Source organism: Aethalodelphis obliquidens, unplaced genomic scaffold, assembly GCF_003676395.1.
Source record: "Aethalodelphis obliquidens isolate GAN/ISIS:26980383/991018 unplaced genomic scaffold, ASM367639v1 scaffold28, whole genome shotgun sequence".
Classification (NCBI taxonomy): Eukaryota; Metazoa; Chordata; class Mammalia; order Artiodactyla; family Delphinidae; genus Aethalodelphis; species Aethalodelphis obliquidens.
The window spans coordinates 14,281,743-14,301,983 of NW_020837972.1; the positions used below are offsets into that span (position 1 = coordinate 14,281,743).

The 20,241-nt window shown below is 45.9% G+C and overlaps 1 protein-coding gene across 4 annotated transcripts in view; it reads left to right on the top strand.

Annotated features, from left to right (window-relative positions):
* The window catches only part of CCDC60 (coiled-coil domain containing 60), a 234,963-nt gene that overhangs the window by 64,622 nt on the left and 150,100 nt on the right, over window positions 1-20,241 (top strand). The window contains exon 1 of one of the 4 annotated variants that reach the window (XM_027124732.1): window positions 8,740-9,639. The exons of 2 other annotated variants lie outside the window; for them this stretch is intronic. In XM_027124732.1, the coding sequence (XP_026980533.1) occupies window positions 9,550-9,639 (90 nt within the window). In that variant the 5' untranslated portion in view covers window positions 8,740-9,549. Of the gene's footprint in view, window positions 1-8,739; window positions 9,640-20,241 lie in introns of those variants that run through there. One more of the 4 variants, XM_027124729.1, reaches the window with a different exon arrangement.

Here is a 20,241-nt window from a genome sequence, read left to right on the forward strand (position 1 = left end):
AAGCGAGGAAGGAGGGAAAGAGATAGAGGAAACAATAGTAGTAAACTAAATTCTTAGCTGTCACTTTTCAGAAAAGCAGGGGGGAAATGCAGCATGGGCGAAGAGATGCATTTGGGGTCAGATACACAAAAATATGGGCATTTCAACTTCATCTTGGTAATGATCAATCTAGCAGCCTCGCGTAGCATGCCAAGCCCCCTGAGGAAGAAACTGTTGTCCCAAGCTTTGCCTGGAATAGGAAGCCATTTGTCCTTCCCTCTTCTTTTCAGGGGATTACACTTTTCTCTGTTTCTGTGTGCACGCTGGGGAAGGGAACTGACATTTACTTTTACTTGTGCATGGGGTAGGAAAGATTCAAACAGTGAAAAACCCCGTCCAGTGTAAAGTAAGTTATGCGTCTTCTGCTTACCCCTCCAGATCCACTTCTATGGTACCAACAGGCTCTCATGCCCTCTGGCTTCTAGGTGGGTTGAGCCCATGGGCGGCACTGGCAGGAGGAAAGTAGCAGCGTGTGTTTAGGGCACCCTTCCTGCAAGGCTGCCTCAGACTGCTTGTGTGCCTCAACTACAGGTCATTACTGCTCTCAAGGAAGCCTTCCCAATGTGATCTCTCTCCTTCAAGGAGCTGGTAACCATTCCTTCCCCTTGTCCCTTAGAAATGGCCACAGTTTCATTGATCCTAGCTCTTGGTTCCTGCACTTGCTCCTATGTTCCATGACACCTACACCTGTGTAAATGGTCCCTTTGTAAATAAACTGTCTCCATATCGCCTTGAGTCTGCCATGTGTGTCCTGCTGGGCTGACTCACGCACCCTCCCACACCTAATCCCTCCCACATGCTATTGTTCCCCCACTTCAAGGTGACCACTGGTACAATTTCTTGTGTATCATTCCAATCTCTCTCTCTTTCTAATAAAAAGGTAACATATGATATACTCGTTTTCCTCCCCTTAAAAAAAAAAAACTTAATACAACTTGAAGATTGTGAATAATGTTTTCTATTTGCACAACTTCTGCCCAATCCATGTTCCACTCTTTTCCACAGTACTCTGTCCTTCTGGAAGCTGACCTATATGAATTGCACAAGTGGGCCCCTTGTCCTGTAGCATCTAGCTGGGTTTTGCCAGTTGGAGTCCGTCTGTAGATTGGAGGCATCTACAACAGATAAGAAGGCAGGAGGAATGCATCCTTTCTGCGCCCTGTATGCCAGGTTGCTATGGTTGGTTGCTTCCCCCTTCAGAAGGCTACAGCTTTGTTGTTGGATAGCCGTCTTCTACAGATTCTTCTCATTCTGCTAACTGCTCCCTCCCTTTGTCCCTTCAGGTCTAGAGTTGGTAACAGCTCCCCACTGTTGCCAGCTCTGAATGACTGCACAATCCCCTGTCGGTTTCTGCTAACTTTGCCTACACCTTTGGCAGTAGCCCCTTAATTAAACTCTCCTCTGTTATCCCCCTTTGACTACGTCACCTCTGTCTTCCTGCGACCCTAACTAACATCTGGATCATCTCATAGAAATACATATAGCATGACCTCTTTTTTTTTTACCAACTGATTAATATTCCATTGTAAGAATGTAACATATTTTATTTAACCAATTCCCTATTAATAGATATTTGAGTTGAAACTAACATTTATGTACAACCTACTATGTGCCTGGAATATTTTTACATAAAATATCTCATTTGGTCCTCATATCCACCCTATAAGTATTACCATTACTTATGAGTAGAGGAAACTGGGGTTCGTAGAGGTGATGACAGGACTCCAGGTGACATAGATAGTAAATGTAGACATAGGATTTGAAACTAGCTCTGACTCCAAAGCCCATAGCATATTGGATGCTGGTGTGACTCTTAAGATCTGCCCTCAGTAACAAGTGTTGAAGGGACTTCCATGGCGGTCAAGTGGTTAAGACTCCATGCTTCCAATGTAGGGGGTGCAGGTTCAATCTCTGGCCGGGGAACTAAGATCCCACATGCTGCATGGCACGGGCAAAAAAAACAAAACAAAAAACACACACAAGTGTTGAAAATTTGTTTTATTGTTGAAATTTTAATGTATTTTAAAATAAACTTATTTATTGAAGTATAGCGTACATACAGAAAAATACAGAATTCATAATGTACAGCATTTAATGTTCACGAAGTGAACATAATCAGAGAATCACCACCCTGATCAACAGGTAGAATATTATCAACAGCATAGAGCCTCCCTGGGTCTCACTCCCAGTCACCATTCCCTGCTCCTCTCCAAAGATAATCTCTATGCTCTTCTGTCTGATATGTTAAATCTATCTGTTGAGTACTTAACTTCAGCTATTGCACTATACAGTCCTATACTTTTTGGCTAAGATGGAGTTACAGGAGTCGAATGCACCCTTCTGCCTGAAGACACTAAAAAAGTCAGACAATAAATATAAACCAAGGGTTTTAAGACGTTAGACATCAGGCAATAAAGGATAGTAATCTCTGAGAGACCGGAAACGGAAAACAAGGTGAGTCCTGTAGTTGCCTGGGTTTGCTGACTGGTGAGGGTTTCCGAAGTGCAGCACAGGGAAGCAGAATGGCAGTCACTACATGGAGGAGATAAAGCTGGGAGTCCAGGGAGGCTGAGGCTGTATTCAGGGGAAAATGGGATTATTGCCCAGGCACGGGTGATAAGCTCATTCCTGTGACCCTAACAAGAATCCTGTGATCAGAGCAGGGCAGGACCGTTCCCCACTGGAAGTGTGCATTCTCGACGGGCAAAAGTGGCACATGTCTACTACGTGAGGTCTTGGTTATGTGTCCTGGCACCAGGCCCTCATAATGAGGTGTGGATGGTCAGCTAATGTTGATCTCAGGTCTCTGCAATCAACAAAACATCATCCTGTTCGAATGAAACTACCCGATTGTACATCCAGGACAGGAACAGACTGGTCCCTGTCCAAGAATAAGGAATTGGTTGGACAAACTCTTGGACAGCCACACGCTGGAGCTCTATTTTAGCAAGCACTCATTTAAAAAAACATGTTTTAAAAAACACATCTGTAGACATGGGAGGATGTTTATATTTTATTATGTTTGCAAAGGCAGCTTACAAACAGGATGTATGGCAGGGGTTCCTACCCCTACCTATGAGTTAGAATCACCTGGGAACTTTATTTGTATTTAACTGAAAATTCAGTGATGCCTAATATTTAATTGTAAGTTACTGAGTCCGCAGAGCTGTGCAGTCTTTTTCTACCATTTGCAACCTTTAGTAAAATGCTACTATACTGCAGGTTTAGGAAAGTAGCATTTTGAGGGTATAAATAAACTGGGGCCAACAGGGAAATGCAGCTGAAGCAAAATGGGTGGTGTATTTGTTTCCTGGAGCTGCTGTAACAAATTACCATGCAATGGGTGAATTAAAACAATAAAACAGGGCTTCCCTGGTGGCGCAGTGGTTGAGAGTCCGCCTGCCGATGCAGGGGACACAGGTTCGTGCCCCAGTCTGGGAGGATCCCACATGCCGCGGAGCGGCTGCGCCCATGAGCCATGGCTGCTGAGCCTGCGCGTCCGGAGCCTGTGCTCCACAATGGGAGAGGCCACAACAGTGAGAGGCCCGCGCACCGCAAAAAAACCAAACCAAAACAAAACAAAAAAAACAATAAAACAACAGAAATTTATTCTCTCACAGTTCTGGAACTAGAAGTATAAAATCAAGACATTGGCAAAGATGTGCTCCCTCTGAAGGCTCGAGGGGAAGATCTTTCCTTGCCTCTCTGGATATTGCTGGCAGTGCACAACCTTCCTTGGCTTGTAGACACGTCACCCCATTCTCTGCCTCTGTTGTCACCTGGCCTTCTGTCACTGAGTCCAAGCTTGTTCTGCTCAGCACACAACAGGCCAGTAAGTTGGGAGATGAGGTGTCGGGGCGAGGAATAGTGACTTAATTTGGAAAGCCGGGGGTCTGAGAAGATGGCGGACTAATGTCCTCGAGAACCGTCTTTCCAGGCTCTGGACGCTAGTCTCTTTTATAGAACAAAGAGCGGGGAGGTGAGAAGGTGAAGTGAAAAGGCCATAAATGGTTGCATCTATCTCCCGGTTTGTGCCAGACTCAGGAGGGGATGTGTTAATTTCTTCTTCCCTGCAGCCCTTCACAGGTGGGCTGGGTCAGGTTGTTTCCTGTGAGCTGAACAAAGATATTTTAGTTTTACAGTGCGGCATGGGGGCAGGGTTCTCGGAGATGGGCCATTATGTCACTTTAAGGCAACATCCCTTTAGTGATTAACTTGTAGCAAGAGAAATAGAATACAAAGGTTAAAGTAAAAGAAACAGATCTAATATGGAGTCAGATTTGTTGTTCCCTATTACAGTTCTCCTTGTGTGTCTTCTGTCTCTATGTCCAAACTTTACTCTTCTTGTAAGAAAGGATTAGGGCCCACCTTAATCCAGTATGACCTCTTTGTAACTTGATTATTTCTGCAAAGACTCTTATTCCAAACAAGGTCGCACTCACAGGCACCCAGGGTTTAGGACTTGAATATATCTCATGGGTGTGGAGGACGCCCAGTTCTACCCATACAGGTAGGAAGCAGGGTGGAGTGCATGCTGAACAGGAAATTGTGAGCTACTTGGAAATCTTGGGACTACCTGGCAGGGGAGTGTTTTCCTACCTGGGATGGGGGTGGGTGGGTGTTGGAGATGTCCTTTCTTTTTTTTTTTTTGGTGTTTTTTTTCTTATTATTGAAGTGTAGTCGATGTACAATGTTAAGTTAATTTCAGGTGTATAGCAAAGTGATTCATATATTTGTGTACATGTATATATACACATATATATACCTATTCTTTTTCAGATTCTTTTCCCATGTAGGTTATTATAAAATATTGAGTATATTTCCCTATGCTATACAGTAGGTCTTTGTTGTTTATCTATTTTATATATAGTAGTGTGTATATGCTACTCCCAAATTCTAATTTATCCCTCTCCCCATGCCCATGGAGATGTCTTATGTGGATGTTAAAGGAAAGGTTTCCCCCAGAAGACTAGAGAAATTAAAACCTTCCAGGTGGCTTGGAAATCCCTTGTTTCGGCGGGCCCTGCAGAGATAACCCTAGGTTGTGCTGCTGTGAACACACACACACACACACACATGCGCGCGCGCGCGCACACACACACACACACACACACACCTTGAAGCATGAAGCCATTGTGGCAGAGTGCTGAAATAGGCTGCTGAATTTGGAATCATAAAACCTGGATTCTCAGGCAACCTACACCACTAACAAAGTGCTAGGTCCCAAGAGCTTCAATTTCTATCTTGGTAAAATGGGATTCATAATCCGCTTATTCCAATCTGTCCTGCAGCCCAGCAGGTGGTGTGCTGAAGAGTGTAGGAATGGAAAGCTTTATCTATGGAGGTAGCTTCCGCCACATCCTAGATCTCCAGTGGGGGAAATTCACGAAGAATATTCCTACAGACCATACCACATCCCCTGTTGCTGGGTCTGGTGGACCAAATTAAAGAGAAAGGGGAGGAAAGAGAGGTTAACGTTGCATTTTCTTCTCTTTGTTTACAAAGATTCAAATTCACCACCCTCCCCCTGGGGTGTAATTTGGAGAATAGGGTAGGGATGGGGTGGGGCCATAGAGCCCCCAAGGGGCCATGTAGCAGGCAGTCATCCCTCTTTAACCTAATGAGGTATAGGAATTGGGGACGTAGTGCAAATAGACCTTATCCAGCGATATCTCATCCCGGCAGCAATTCACCAATAGATTGCCAGCTACCAGGTGTCACAGGAGCCCCAAGTTTTACTTTTGCCCTGGGCCCCATAATTTGTAAATCCAGTGCTGACATTTCAGTAAAAATACCCAGAGGGAGTCCTCTGGGTGCTAGATGCAACACAGACAAGTATATTAAAGATATTCAGAAAATGATGACTTTTCGAATAGGCTTTTAATGCCAGACGTGTGTAGTAGTGACTGAAATTCAGGTGTTTAGCAGTTTTGGAGATTTTACTTCGGCTACCCCAGCTGGCGTCCGACACATCCCAAAATTTTTCTTCTACTTGATACATCCATTTTTAATCCCTTCACATGCCTTTCTTTTTGGTGAATTGGGAGGAGAGAACACCCGTCGCTTCACGTCTTTCAGTTCCTATTTTGCATAAATCAACCAGGAATTAAGATTTAAACAATCACTTCATATCTGAGTTGTCAAATATTTCACTGTTGGGGGATATATTTGCATATCTGAAAACACATTGGCCTCTGCGTGTTTAAGGGATGCAGAGAATATCCAGAAACTTCTAGAGATGTATCCATGAGAGCAGAGGTAAGGAGGTGATTATGGGGCAAGGGGACCCAAGAAGGTAGCAAGTCCAGGTCACGAGATGAGGAAGAGGGAAGATTTCCAGACCTGACTTAGTCTGACCTCCTGGTTATCCCAGCCAACATTGACCTAGCTTGGGTTCCCCAGAAGCAGAACTCGGAACAAGAATTTGGGTATATTTGGGAGGCCATCCAGGCAGCACCAGAAGGGGAGTGGGAAAGTGCAACAGGAAAAGGGAAGAAGCTAATGCTGGGTGCTTGGTGAGCAGGCAACTGCTACAGGCAATGGGGCTGCCCCAAGGCAGTCCTGAAGGGGACCTCTGGGGGACTATAGAACATGCTCCAGAGATGTCCTACCTTAGGGGCCAGGAGGCAAGGTATTAACAAACTCCCATTAGATGTTATTTTTATGTCTACTCATGTGGTTGTTAACTTCTTGCATAAAAAGTTTGCTCAGCTCAAAGAAAACAGGCTTGTAGCCCTGTGGTTCCCAAACTGTGCACCGAGGCACCCCAGGGTGCCACAGAAAATTCACAGGAGAAGATAGGAAGATTTTACAGTTTTGAGGGAAACACGGCAACATCTATCCAACACTGTGTGAGCTTTTAGTTTGAGGCAGCTCAGTGTTATAGGTTGATTTGTGTCTCCCCACAAATTCATATGTTGAAGTCTTAACCCCCAGGACCTTAGAATGTGACCTTATTGGGTTGAATAACTCTAGTGCTGGGGAGCTCATTCTCTCTCTATGGAACATACCCATTCACGAACCTAAAAGGGAACTACTAACAGCATGCCTTGAGCCCTTGCTGGATACTAGGCTCTATACATTCATCATTTCACTTAGTCCTCCCAACTGTACAAAGTGGGCATCACCATTACTATTTATATGTAGTACATGATGAAATTGAGGCTTGCAGAGGTGAAATGACTTGACCAAGATCTCATTACCAGTAAATGACACAGCCAGGATTTGAACACAGGTCTTTTCTATTCTAGAGCCCTTTCTATTTCCAGTTCTTGCATGGCTCTGACAGGTGGGTGTTAATAACAAAAGAAAAAAGAGCTAACATTAATTGTGCACTTCCATTTTGCTAGGCGTTGTTCTTCACATGAATTACCCATTTGGTTTCATCATAGACCTATGAGATGATCATCGAGGCTGCTCCGTGGCCAAGCCAGTCACACTCCAGAACTCATGCCTTTTAAAACAGTGTTCTGCCGTGTATTTCCTCATATTGAGCCGAAACCTTCTTCCTATTCTTTGGGCTCAGACAAAACTAATGAGCTTTTCTTTGCCAAGCCTGTCCCTCAAAGCCGTATGAAGACAGCCCTTTGTTCTGCATGGGGCTGAACATTTCTCATTCTATCTTGTTTTTCTCATCCCCTCTCATCCCCAGCCCCATCTTCTGAACACAATTCAGTTTATCTGCATCCTTCTGAAAGTGCTTGCTGATGGCTTAATGCTGCCCACAAAGGAAGCAGGAAGACCCAAACTTCCTGTAAAAAGAAAGGTCAGACTCAGTCTTCGGACAATGGCAGGAAAATAACGACTTCTAAGCATCAGCACCTGGAGCTGTGTGGCTGGGCCTTTTGTAGTCTCTGGAGGGTCATCTTGCAGCAAGGCCTTCTAAAGAGAAGGTGAGGTCATCGTGCGGCTGTGGTGACATCATAATCCTCAGCAGCTCAAGGGTTAGAAATAAGAGTCAGATTGAACCAGTGTGAAATAATGCCAAGGATAAAGTGTGTAAATCAGAACACGTGCAATCAATCTGCAAGCTGGACCCGACCCCGTAGGGCTACTGGAAGGATTAAATGAGTTCATGTAAAGTGCTCAGTAGAGCACCTGGCACAGAGCGTGTGATCAGTAAATATTAGTATTAATATCTGGTGTGAAATGAACACCGCACTGCAAAAATGACTAATTCTTCCTGGGAATGTGGTGTCCCGACATAATAATAACAGTTGCCACTTAACTAGGACTCCTCACGTGCTCAGCCTTTACATAATGATCTGTTTTAATCCTTGACACCTGTGGTAAAGTTATTTTTCCCCATTTGAAAGAAATGGAAGCCCGGCTTCAGCCACATTAGGCATCTTATCCAGGGTCATGAGGCTCATTGATTAAGAGGTTGGATTTTAGAATCAAACAGGTCTGGCTTTGAATTCCAGTTCACACACTTTCTGTGTGACCCTTAAAGATGTCAATCTCTTTGTGCCTCAGTTTCCTAGTTTGTAAAAGAGGGGAAGGAAATACCTTCCTTAATGACATGCTGTGAGGACTGAGTTAATGTATGTAAAACACTTAGCACAGTACCTAGCACATTCCAAGCACTTAATTGTCATGCACACAGACGTATGTATACATTTATGTGTGTATGTATATGTGTGTGTGTGTGTGTGTGTGTGTATGAGGGATTTGAAGGATGAATAGGTGTGTGTGTCAGGTGGATAAAGAAGAGAAATCTCAGGTTAAGGTGATTGCAGGGCTGAAGGCCCACATTGATCTACCCACCCCAAGGCACAAGAAATCACTGGCGGGCTATGGCAGGACAGGGTAGTTTGGAAGGAAGGAGTCGCTTGTAGTTAGACGGAGACAAAGGGTCAAGGTCCTCAGGCCTGAGAGGAGAAACCAGAGTTTGGAGAAAGTGGCTCCCCCGGCCAGCCGCCCGCTCCCAGCCACGGACCCAACGGCTTGGGAGAGTTCGCGACCCCGCCCCCACCAAACCCAGCCAATGAGGAAGCCCTCCACGGGGCGTGGCGTTGCCAGGCGACCGAGTGGGCCCCCGGCCTTGCAGTTAGCCGCGGCTTTCGCTCCCACTCCGCGGGCGCTAAGCCTCAGGATGGGTGTCTGCGGGCCCCTCCATGGGCCCCCCTCAGACTTTGTCAGTGGAGTTTTATTTTTTTAGTTCATATTTTATTTTTGTTTCTAGAAGACAAAGATATCCCCTTCCCAAACGGGGAAAAACTCATAAAAGTTTGTGACTGTCTAAAAAGTAAGTCCAGGCTTGCCTGATTTCACCCTGCCGGGACTTCCTTATTCTGTTGGTGGGGAGCCCAGAAGACTTGCTTTCCCATTCCTCCCCAGCCAGAAACCTGTCTGGAGTCTGTGTCTTTAGCACCTGCGAGTCGGGGAGAAATTGCTGGAGCCCCTGACACCAGTGACTGCTGAGGTAGAAGATTCTGGAAGAAAACACACAGACACACACACACACACATCTTCCCTGGGGGACACAGGGAAGCCTGAAGGATTTCCAAGATGACCAAGGTACCAGCCACCAAGAAGATACAGAGTTCCCCTGCCTCGGGGGCCCTCTGGCCCTTTTATGCCTCAGATCGTCTAACACAGGTGAGTCTCCCCTCTCTCGTGAAAGCAGTCGTGTTTTCAAGACGAAAAATAGGAATTAGCCTCCAGACCAACAAGGGACAGGGGGGAAAGAAGAATTACAATGTAATTAAATTGTTGGGAAACATCCCCGTTGCTATCAGTGGTTGGTTACTCGTGAAGACTGAAAATGCCAGCCAGAACGGGGAGCTGGGCCATCCTATTAGCCAGTAATTCCAAAGTGATGGAATAAATCGGCAGTGACACTGTAGAACATCAGGAAAAAATTAAGATGAATTGTAGGTTTGCCATCGAAGAAATTATTTTCGGAGATCCGCTGGGCTTAGGGTATGTGCACATCCTTTCTCTTTGTGGAGACTACGGTGTCAGACTTTGGGGTTTGAAGCCTGACTTTGCGTCTCAGCAGTTATTGAGATTAGATAAATTGCTTAGCATCTCTGAGCCTTTATTTGCTCGTGTCTGCAAAATGAGAACAGGAACACCAACTAGGCAGAAACAGTGTGAGGAGTAAGAGACGGAAATTGTTCATGGAGATGCTGACACTTGATAATGTGTATATGGGACAAGAAATACTGTTGTTGTTTTGAAAGACAGAGAAAAATCAGTATGTGTTTAGTGTCGGAGTCAAGTTGTTTCTGTTTTTAAATGATCACAACTGGGCAGGCCTGTTATGTCTTTGTTAAGTGTGTCTTTGTTATTGTATCTGCAAACGCCCATATCACCACTAATTGGCTGAACAGTGGGAGAGGGTCAAAGGCAATTACTGGCCCACAGCGGTCCACGCACAGTGGCATGTCTTGTGGCTCAAGGTCCTGCCCTAGGAAGGAGGGCCTGGGGGGAAGTCAGGGCACGGAAGAGAAACTCACCCGTGCTTACGTGGTGGTCCAAAGCATTCCTGAGCTTCTATCGATATTGCCTAAGAATTGACACAGCTGTTTGCACCCCTCATTGCTCAGCCCTCTTAATGAGCTCACTCTTCAAGATGCAGTCTTCACGTGTCTCCTTTTGTCTCAGAAAGCTACGCGGAAGTGGGTTTTATCCAGAGCAGCCCCCTCTGGGAAAAAACTTCCCAGCATAGCAGTGGGGGAAGGGAAGGAAGGAAGGAACGAGGAATGAGGTGGAAATTTCAGGAGCAGCGATGAGTGTGAGCATGTGGGCGGTGGACCCAAGTAGCCTGGCTTGAACCTTGGATCTGCCTCTTGGCAGCCCTGTGACCTCGGGCAAGTTACGGAACTTGTCTGCTTCAGTGTTGCCGTCTGTGAAATGGGAGTATCATAATACCTGCTCGTGGGATTGCTGTGAGCCTTCAATGATATGTCCAAAACTCCTGAGAATAGCGTCTCACACAGAGTTAGCACTTCCTAGATTTTCGTTACGTGGTTTCATTCATTTAGCAAACACTTACTGAATTTCTGTTGTGTGCTCAATACCTGCTCTTGTGAAAAGCGTCACAATCCGTAGTGTGTCTGTTTGGGATGGGAAGTAAAAGAGATAAGAAACAGATTATTGTAATGCAGGATGATTAATGCTGTGCTGGGGCTGTATCATTGGGTGTGGTGGGAACGCAGAGGACAGGTAACTCAGACTCGTGTGTGGGGCGAGTGTGGGGGGAGATTGGAGAGGGAAGAGGTCATGTAGCCAAGTAAATGCAATAGAGTTTTCCATCTTGGGTTAGAGAGATTGAGGAAGGTGGAGGAAGATGCAGAGGTTGAAATGATCATCTCTTTCTTGAGAGGAGGGTAGGCAGGACTCCAGGAGGTCAAGAGATGGGAAGCTGGCTTCCAGGGGCTGTCGGATAAACAAGACCTCAGGCACAAAACTCTTGGAAATCCTGCTGCCCCCGCCTCACCGGCTAGAAAATAATGAAGACCCTAGGGTGTCCCTGGCCCACATTTGAAGTATCACGCCTTCAGAAATTGCAACTTTTTAGAGCTACCGTAAAGCGTTGATTAATCTAAAGCAGACTGACTAGAAAGTGGCCAGTCACAAGAAAATATGTAGAGATTAGCATCAACTTCTGGTGTAAATCACACTAAGAACAAACTGCAGTTTTATTGGTTTAACACACTAATACCAGTGGCGATAGTGATGATGAGGGTTGGCGTGTATTGAATATTCACCACGTGCCAGGTTCTGAGCTCAAGTCTTAACATGTGATATTTCACAACCATCCAGAACACTGTCACCTCCTCAGGTGATAGATGGCAATGCCAAGGCCCACTGAGGACAGGTCCTTTACCCAAGGACACCCAGACAGCAAGGCACAGAGCAATGGTTTGAGATCAGAGTTCTCTGGCTCGAGAGTTCAAGCCCTCCCTGCCTCACCGTGCTAAGCAGACGGTGATAGTGGTTAGCACACACCACGGGGGATGCAAAGGGAAGGTGTAAGGCGTACTCACTGGCTTCAGATAGTTTTCAGGTTTGTTGGTTGGGGGCAGGGCAGGGGTGGGGAACAGAGGAATGCCACATAAAAAGAGAGTAACAAAGGTCAGGCAGCCAGGTAAATGTCCAGTGAGGAGTGATCCGAGGAAGGATCTGGCTTCTAGAGGAGGAAGGTGAGGCCAGCTGGGCTACGTGGTAATGCCACTTCCTGTGAGTCCACCGTGCGCTGGTGTAATAGGTGACCCTTGTGGGGAAACCCCCAAAGGGTTCTGCAGCCCACTGAAGCTGGCCATTTTCCTTCTCATGGGGATGGAAGTTGCTTTATCGTAACTAATGTTATGATGGGACCGTTCCTTGCACGGCATCTTCATGTGGATTTTTCGATGGAAGGAGTATAAATAATGTATGCAGATCCCCTGCTTGAATGTCTTTTGTTGAGGAAACCTTCTAGCCTGCCCTAAGTCAGGCTCCCTAATCTGTTTAGGGAGTTCCTTTTCCCTTTGTTGCCCAAGGAAGCAAAAGAGAAATCTAATGGGATTAGCCATAGGGGAGGGAGGGAGCAGGGCATGTGTAGATTATCATGGACCCACATTTTCTTCTTTAGAAGAGACTAAAAAAGAGAGGGGCACTTAGAACACCCCCTCCATGTTCTAGAATGGAAATGCGGGAACGGCGTTTGGCAAAAACTCTAAAGGTGTGGAATCCTTTACAGAAGCTCTGTCTCTTGGTGGCAGAGAGGAAAGAAGCATCCTTAGTTTGGGCAGATCCTGAAACAGCCAGGAACTAGACTGGGTGCTTTGGTGATATCCTAGCTTAGTGATTAAAAGAGGAGGTTCACAAAAATTATTTTTTTTAATAAAGGGACTTCCCTGGTGACACAGTGGTTAAGAATCCGCCTGCCGATGCAGGGGACACGGGTTCGATCCCTGGTCTGGGAAGATCCCACATGCCTCGGAGCAGCTAAGCCCGTGAGCCACAACTGCTGAGCCCACGTGCCACAACTACTGAAGCCCGTGCGTCTAGAGCCTGTGCTCCGCAACAAGAGAAGCCACCACAGTGAGAAGCCGGCACACCACAACAAAGAGTAGCCTCCGCTCGCCGCAACTAGAGAAAGACCGCACGCAGCAACGAAGACCCAATGCAGACAAAAATAAATTAATTAATTAAAAAAAAAAAGATTCTTCAGCAAACAACATGGGTTCAGACCCCCAACTCTGACACTCAGCTATGTGGGGGACCTTGAGCAAATCAGTGCCTCTCTGTGCCTCAGTTTCCTCCTCTGTGAAACAGTCACATTGTGTTTTATCTAAGACATCTTCCGTTTCAAGAGGCATCACAATATTGTGTGAGCGCCACTAAGAAAGAAAACTCTACTGATTAAACTAGGACCTACTTTCAATTATAAGAAGCGCCCCAGTTTCAGAGATGTTGAAACGGGGAAAGAAAATGTTCATCTTAGAATGGATGAAATCCAGCTAAAAATGCTTCTGTCTCATAGGGTTCTGTGGGGATTAGGTGAGTTAATATGAGTAAAGCTCTTAGAACAGGGCCTGGCCCAGAGTAAATACAATGAAATGTTAGCCATTATGACATGGTGTGGTTTGATCTTTTAATTGACTCTGTGAAAGAGGTGTAGTTATTACCCCCTTTTGCATCTGAGTAGACTGAGGCTTGAAGCGTGCCAGGGTCTAGTTCTCTGCTGAGAGTTAAGTTGGCAGGTTCAGGGAGAAGGGGGAAAGCTATGCAGAGTCCCGTGTACGGAGAAGACCTTGGCCTGAGCATCACTGACCCCTGTCCCCTACCATCCACCCTATCGCCCCACTGCCACCACCCCTATGGTGAGAATGGAGTTACTCAGAGTTCAGCCCCCTATCCAGCTGGTCTGCCCGGAATCAGAAAAAGAAAGGTTTCCCCCAACAAGAGAAACCTCGACTCCCAGCACAATACACGTCACCGCCAACATGAAACGATGTTCTTCCTTGTCCAGATAGGAGAGCTTGGGGCCTGAAGATGTAAGTGGTGAGTCATTGGTCCTTGTTCGAAGTGGGCTCCGTGCTGGGTAATTTCTCTGGCCTCTAATCACGGAGACTGCACCCCACCCTGCACTGAATCAATGATTACCTTGGAATATAAAATAAAATAAAAGATCTGACAACCACTTGAGATTCAGTTCTGAAGAATCCCAGCCAGCTGCACCTTCATTTTTATTATAACTAGTGACTCAGGCCAGGAAAATAGTAACGAGCCCTTTTCTCTGTCCAAGAGCTTCTTCTGGCTCCATTGTTACTGCATTGAGACAATTGCAGAATTTAAGCTGTTGCTTTGTTTTGTTTTGTCTTCTTTACGCCCTGGCGCTCTGGACTGGCGATGCTTGCCTCGGCAAATCCTGCTGTGTCTAATTGCAGGCCCATGTGACAGTCGGCTCCCTCCGTGATAAGTCAGGGTGCGGGGAAGGCGTGTGTTCATTACCTCCTGACAGAGGAAGAATGATAGGCGCTTTCTTTATGCCGGACAAAATGAAGCGAGCTCTTTCACTCATCTGCGAAGAGGCAGCTGCTACGCATGGGGAGGCGAGGGCGGGGAGAAGAGTGGTAGAAGAAACACATCAGAGAGCCTAGTTGATGTGATGCAAACCTAGTGACCAGGTAGGAGCTCTGCCTTTGAAATCAGACAAGGTGGGCTCGACTCCCCTCTTTGACACTAATATGAGGTTCTGTGAAATGGGCTGAATAATAATAGGATCTGCTACATACATCTTTTGGAAGGATTAAATAAAATAATGCATCTGAAATACTGAGCACAATACTTGGTACACAGTGAACTCCCCAATAAGTGATGACAGTTGTTATTATTATGACTCAGGCTCCTCTCTCTTCTCTGACTGGACACATGTGCCTCCATTACCATTTTGAAGACATAGCCCAGATATGAAGTCTGGAGAAAGCTGAGTATTAACTGTAAAGGCACAGAGGGGGTGTCCCTCATTAGTGAGGCCAAGTCCCAGTTTAAGGGTAGAGGAGAAGAAGCAAGTCTAGGGATATTTTTAAGAACTAGTGTGAGAGTATATTTTTATGAAGGATAAAGTGCCTTGCAGGAGAGAGTTCATTCTGATGGCAGAAATGCTTGACCCAGTTAAAAAATCCTAGTTGTAGGAAAGCGAGTGCCCCGAGCATGATTTAAGTCCCTTGGATTTAACTTTCAGCCCAGTCCCGTTGCTCATGTTTGAATCCCATTGAGAACCAGAAGGAAGTAAGAAAAAAGGAAAACCCTGTGTACAAATTAGGATCATTCTTGGCTGCAAGTAAGAGAAAAACCGAAAAGCAGTGACATAAACAAATGTGAATTTATTTTTCTCACATAAGCAGTCTGGAGCTGTATGCCTGCCGGCGTTGGTTCAGGAAGACCTCGCTAATGTTGGGGCTGGCAGGTTCTTTTCCTTCATGGTCACAGAATGGCTGCCCCATCTCCAGCCATTACATTCATATTCCAGTAGAAAGAGGAAAAAATGGAGGGTAAGAGCTATTTTTGCCCCTTTTATGAGGCAAATAAAGTTTGCCTAATTTCCAGGAAACTTCCCAGCATATTTCCTCTTATGTCTCATTTGCCAGAGCAGTGTCACCTGCCTTTTCTTAACTGCAAGAATGGCTGGGAGAATGTGTATCTAACCTGAGTGTGGAAACCAGGGCAAGAGACAGGTGAAGGTATTGGAGATGGGTGTCTGGCTGACTAATCAAAAATAACTGGCACAAATGACTTCACAAAAAATCAGACATTGGGGGTCCCAAGCAATACAGTAACCTAAAAAAGAGAGACATCCCCTAGCCTGCACCACAACTGCTTAGGAATGTCAAGGGCACTTGTCCATAGTGATACTTTATTTATTTATTTATTTTATAGAAATTTATTTTTTATTTTTGGCTGTGTTGGGTCTTCGTTGCTGCGAGCAGGCTTTCTCTAGTTGTGATGAGCAGGGGCTACTGTTCGTTGCGGTGCGCAGGCTTCTCCTTGCAGTGCCTTCTCTTTGTTGCGGAGCACGGGCCCTAGGCACATGGGCTGCAGAGCGCAGGCTCAGTAGTCGTGGTGCACGGGCTTAGTTGCTCTGCAGCATGTGGGATCTTCCTGGACCAGGGCTTGAACCCATGTCCCCGCATTGGCCACCAGGGAAGCCCCACAGTAGTACTTTAAAAAACAGCACAGAATCCACCAAAGAGCTGTGGGGGTCAGGGCAAGGGTAGAGGCTGCCAAAAGAAACATTCACTCATTCACCTGATATTTACTGATATTTACTGATATTCACCTGATATTTATATACTCCAGGGATGTGCTAAGCATGATACTAGGTGTCGAGGAAGTGAAAAGACAATAACATGGGACAACCTTCCGGAAATTCTGAAAAATACAGGGAATAACATGGAGAGCCAAGACAGTGGAATATGCACCATCTTTATTCCTACCCTCCTGTGTTTTCACCGTTTGGGGAGCAGGGGGCTTGAAGAATCTCTGGTTAGACAAGCCTTTGCACAACTGTAGAAAAAGACCTATTCTTGGCCCCCTTTCAGCATTCCTGCAGCCTCTAAACGACTCAGCCATCAGCTGTTAAATTCAAAAGCTGCAGGGCTTCCCTGGTGGTGCAGTGGTTGAGAGTCCGCCTGCTGATGCAGGGGACGTGGGTTCGTCGTGCCCCGGTCCGGGAGGATCCCGCGTGCGGCGGAGCGGCTGGGCCCGTGAGCCATGGCCGCTAAGCCTGCGCATCCGGAGTCTGTGCTCCAAAATGGGAGGGGCCCAGGCGGTGAGAGGCCCGCGTACCGAAAAAAAAAAAAAAAAAAAAAAAATTCAAAAGCTGCAGAATCCATGTGGGGTTCGGTGGCCAGTAGCACTTACATAAAATCTGACAGAAGCCAATTAAACCTTGCTTGGACTGAACAAATCAACATATTTTTCTCAGAGATCTTTCTGACAGTTAAATTCAAAATCATAATCACCAGTAATAGGATACCTTCTATCATGAGATGGTGGCATTTTCCCTTCTGAATTCCTGTTTTCAGACTCTGCCGAGAAAATTTCTTGCGGGCTCAACTTTGATCTAATGTACTTCTGTCTAAGTTGGAATTTATGCAGTAGGCAGTTTTATTTAATAACTCAAAAATTAGCTATGTCTGGGGCTTCCCTGGTGGCACAGTAGTTGAGAGTCCGCCTGCTGATGCAGGGGACACGGGTTCGTGCCCCGGTCCGGAAAGATCCCACACGCCGCGGAGCGGCTGGGCCCGTGAGCCATGGCCGCTGAGTCTGCGCGTCCGGAGCCTGTGCTCCGCAACAGGAGAGGCCACAACGGTGAGAGGCCCGCGTACCGCAAAAAAAAAAAAAAAAAAAAAAATTAGCTCTGTCTGGTGATCTACTTGCAAGCCTGGAATTGCCTTGGGATCTCTGGATTTCACAAAGTGGGAAGATGGTACAGCTGGGATGGCTTCTGGAATGGGTTCAGTATTGTCAGGGGCTTCAAGGGGTCCGTGGTTGGCTGTAGCTCAGTAGCAGAAAAAACAAAGTGACGTCCCATTGTAGCCTAGTACAGGGTCAAGGTCACCTTCTGGGGTGTCTATTAAATATATGTGACAGATGTTTTAGAGGCATTAATATGAATCAGACTTGGGGGCTTCTCTCCAGAAACCCACAATTCTGTTGGAGAGAAAATTCATAAATAACCATGAGTCAAGGTGGCAAATAAGTACCAAAAAGAAAGGTGAAAAATATTTAAGAGCTTGGAGATAGAAATGAGTTCTATCATAGGAAGAAAGGTACAGTGAAGCCATGTGATCTGCATCTGCAACATTGGCTGGATGTGAACTTGGGGTGATATGAGACACTGAACCATGGCTGGAACTTATTTTCTCATGCATCAGGATGGGGGGGTGTATTGCCATTCTCCACCAGGGAACAAGTTCTTTCTTGGTACCCTGTCTGACTAAACGCTCTCCCACAGAGCTCCCGTAGATAAATCTTTACACACTCTCCTTCTCCATGCACAAAGTTATCCAAGTTTCTACCCTGGAGGGTTGTCACATTAGGGTGGACTTAGCTCCATGAATTCCCATTAAACCTTTCAATAACCAGAAAGCTCTAATGTTTTACTTCTTTTAAGAATTTGAATTTCAGCAGAGTAGGGTTTCTCAACCTTGACACCATTGACATTTGGGACCCATAGGCTGTCCTGGGCATTGCAGGATATCGACAGCATCCCTGGTCTCTAGCCATTAGATGCCAGTTGTGACAACCAAAAATGCATCAAGATATTACCAAATGTCCCCTGGCGGCCAAAGTCGTCGCAGGTTGAGAACCATGGCAGTACAGGGCTACTGAAGTCCTGAATACCTTTCCCCAGCTGAATGCTTATCTGATGGTGAAACATTCCCCATTTAAATAAATGATGCCATCATGTACCCAATTGTTCAGGCAGAAACCCGAGCTTCATCTTTGATCTCTCCCCCTCCATCGCCTCTTGTGTTCAAACAGCTGCCTCAGGGCAGGTGCTCTATGGACACTGCCTCCTTCCCCAAAGATGCTACCTCATCCAGGATGCCCTCGTCTTTAGCCTGGGCTGTTCCACCAGCCTCCTAACTGCCCTCCTTACCTTAACTCTGACCTTCTTCCAACCCATTCTCTTTCACTGCAAGTGTCATTTCCCTGGTTAAAACAATTAATGGCCCTCCATTGCCCTCAAAATGAAGATTAATATCTTTAATAAGGTTTAAAAGGCTCTCCATGATCTGGTCTCTGCCAACTTTTCCAGCTTCATCTTTCATTACTTGGTCTACTTGGAAGCCATACTGGTTTTGGAGGGTGCCATGCCTTACATCTTCTTCCTCCTTCTAGAACATTGTCCCCTCCCCCAGACTATGGCTTTCCATGGCAGGATATTTCCAGGGTGCTGAACAGTGGTGGGGTAGGTGTGGCCCTTGCCCAGAATTAGGAGTTCTGACCCAAATATCAGCTCTCTCCCTACCTAGCTGTGTGACTTTGGGCAAATCACTTATCCTCTCTAGTTTCTTGATATTCATATGCAGAACCAGGAACTCTAACGTGGCAGTTTGGAGGCTCCCTCCTTGTCGTATGACTCTAGAGAGCAAATAATGGCTACCACTTATTAAGCATCTATTGTGCATCTGCTGTGTTCTGCATATATTATTAAAATTAACTCCTCAGTCCTGTGGGGCAGATGCTGTCATTGTCCCTGTTAGTAGAGATTAGGAAGCTGAGGCTTGGGGCAGTTTTGTAACTTGCCCAGAGATACCCAGAAAGTAGGTGATGGAGTTAGGATTTGAATCCAGGACCAACTAACTAGAGAGATCCTCTGTGCTCTTAAGATCAGCCTGGTTGACTGCAGTAAGAAGGGGCAGTAGGCGAGTATCTCTCTAAAAGGGGTGTCTGCTGGCACAGTTTTTAAAGAGTATATTCAAAAGGCTCTGGCAGAAAAAGGAAAGTGGCAATTTTAGCTGTAGGCGATGCAAACAAGAATGTGACTGCTTCGCCCGTGACCACAGACAAGGACATTTGCATTTTCTTGAGCTCTTGCTAAAATATGCCAGTGAGCTTTTCTGGAAGAGAAACACAGCTAAGGACGAGGCAGGGAGGGGGAACCCCTGTATGTGGTTTAGATGCATCTTTCTAAATAATGCTCATTTCAATGAAGATTTATAAGCCATTTCTAATTAGAGTCACATTTCTAAGAAAGGCGTATTTTGATGCTGGGTCAATACACTGTCAAGGCCTGCTGGATAAAACAGTGAGGAGGACAGGCCCAGCTAATGAGGAGTGAGGTTCTGGGGGTGTGTGGCTGAGATGCTGATGATGGTAAATTGCTTAATTGGGTTGAATAATTTGGGTAAATATCTAGTTAAATGGATTTAGTCTGAATCCAGGCTCTGACCTACTGAATTTTGTATCTTCTATCAAAAATAACATAAAATAAAATACCCCGACTATAATTGTCTGTTTATTTGTCCGATTCCGCCCCTAGGCTTGGAGTTCATTGAGGGAAGGGACCCTGCCTTGCTCACAGTTCTATACCCAGAGCCTGGCACAGTGCCTGGCCCTGGGTAGGAGTTCAGTATTCTCTAGCCTCTATTCTCAGGACCAAGGATAGCTCCACATGCCAAGTGAGGCAATGCATCCCTTGGGTAACTGTAAATTCCACTTGGACAAAGGCCACAAATGTTTTATTCACAGATA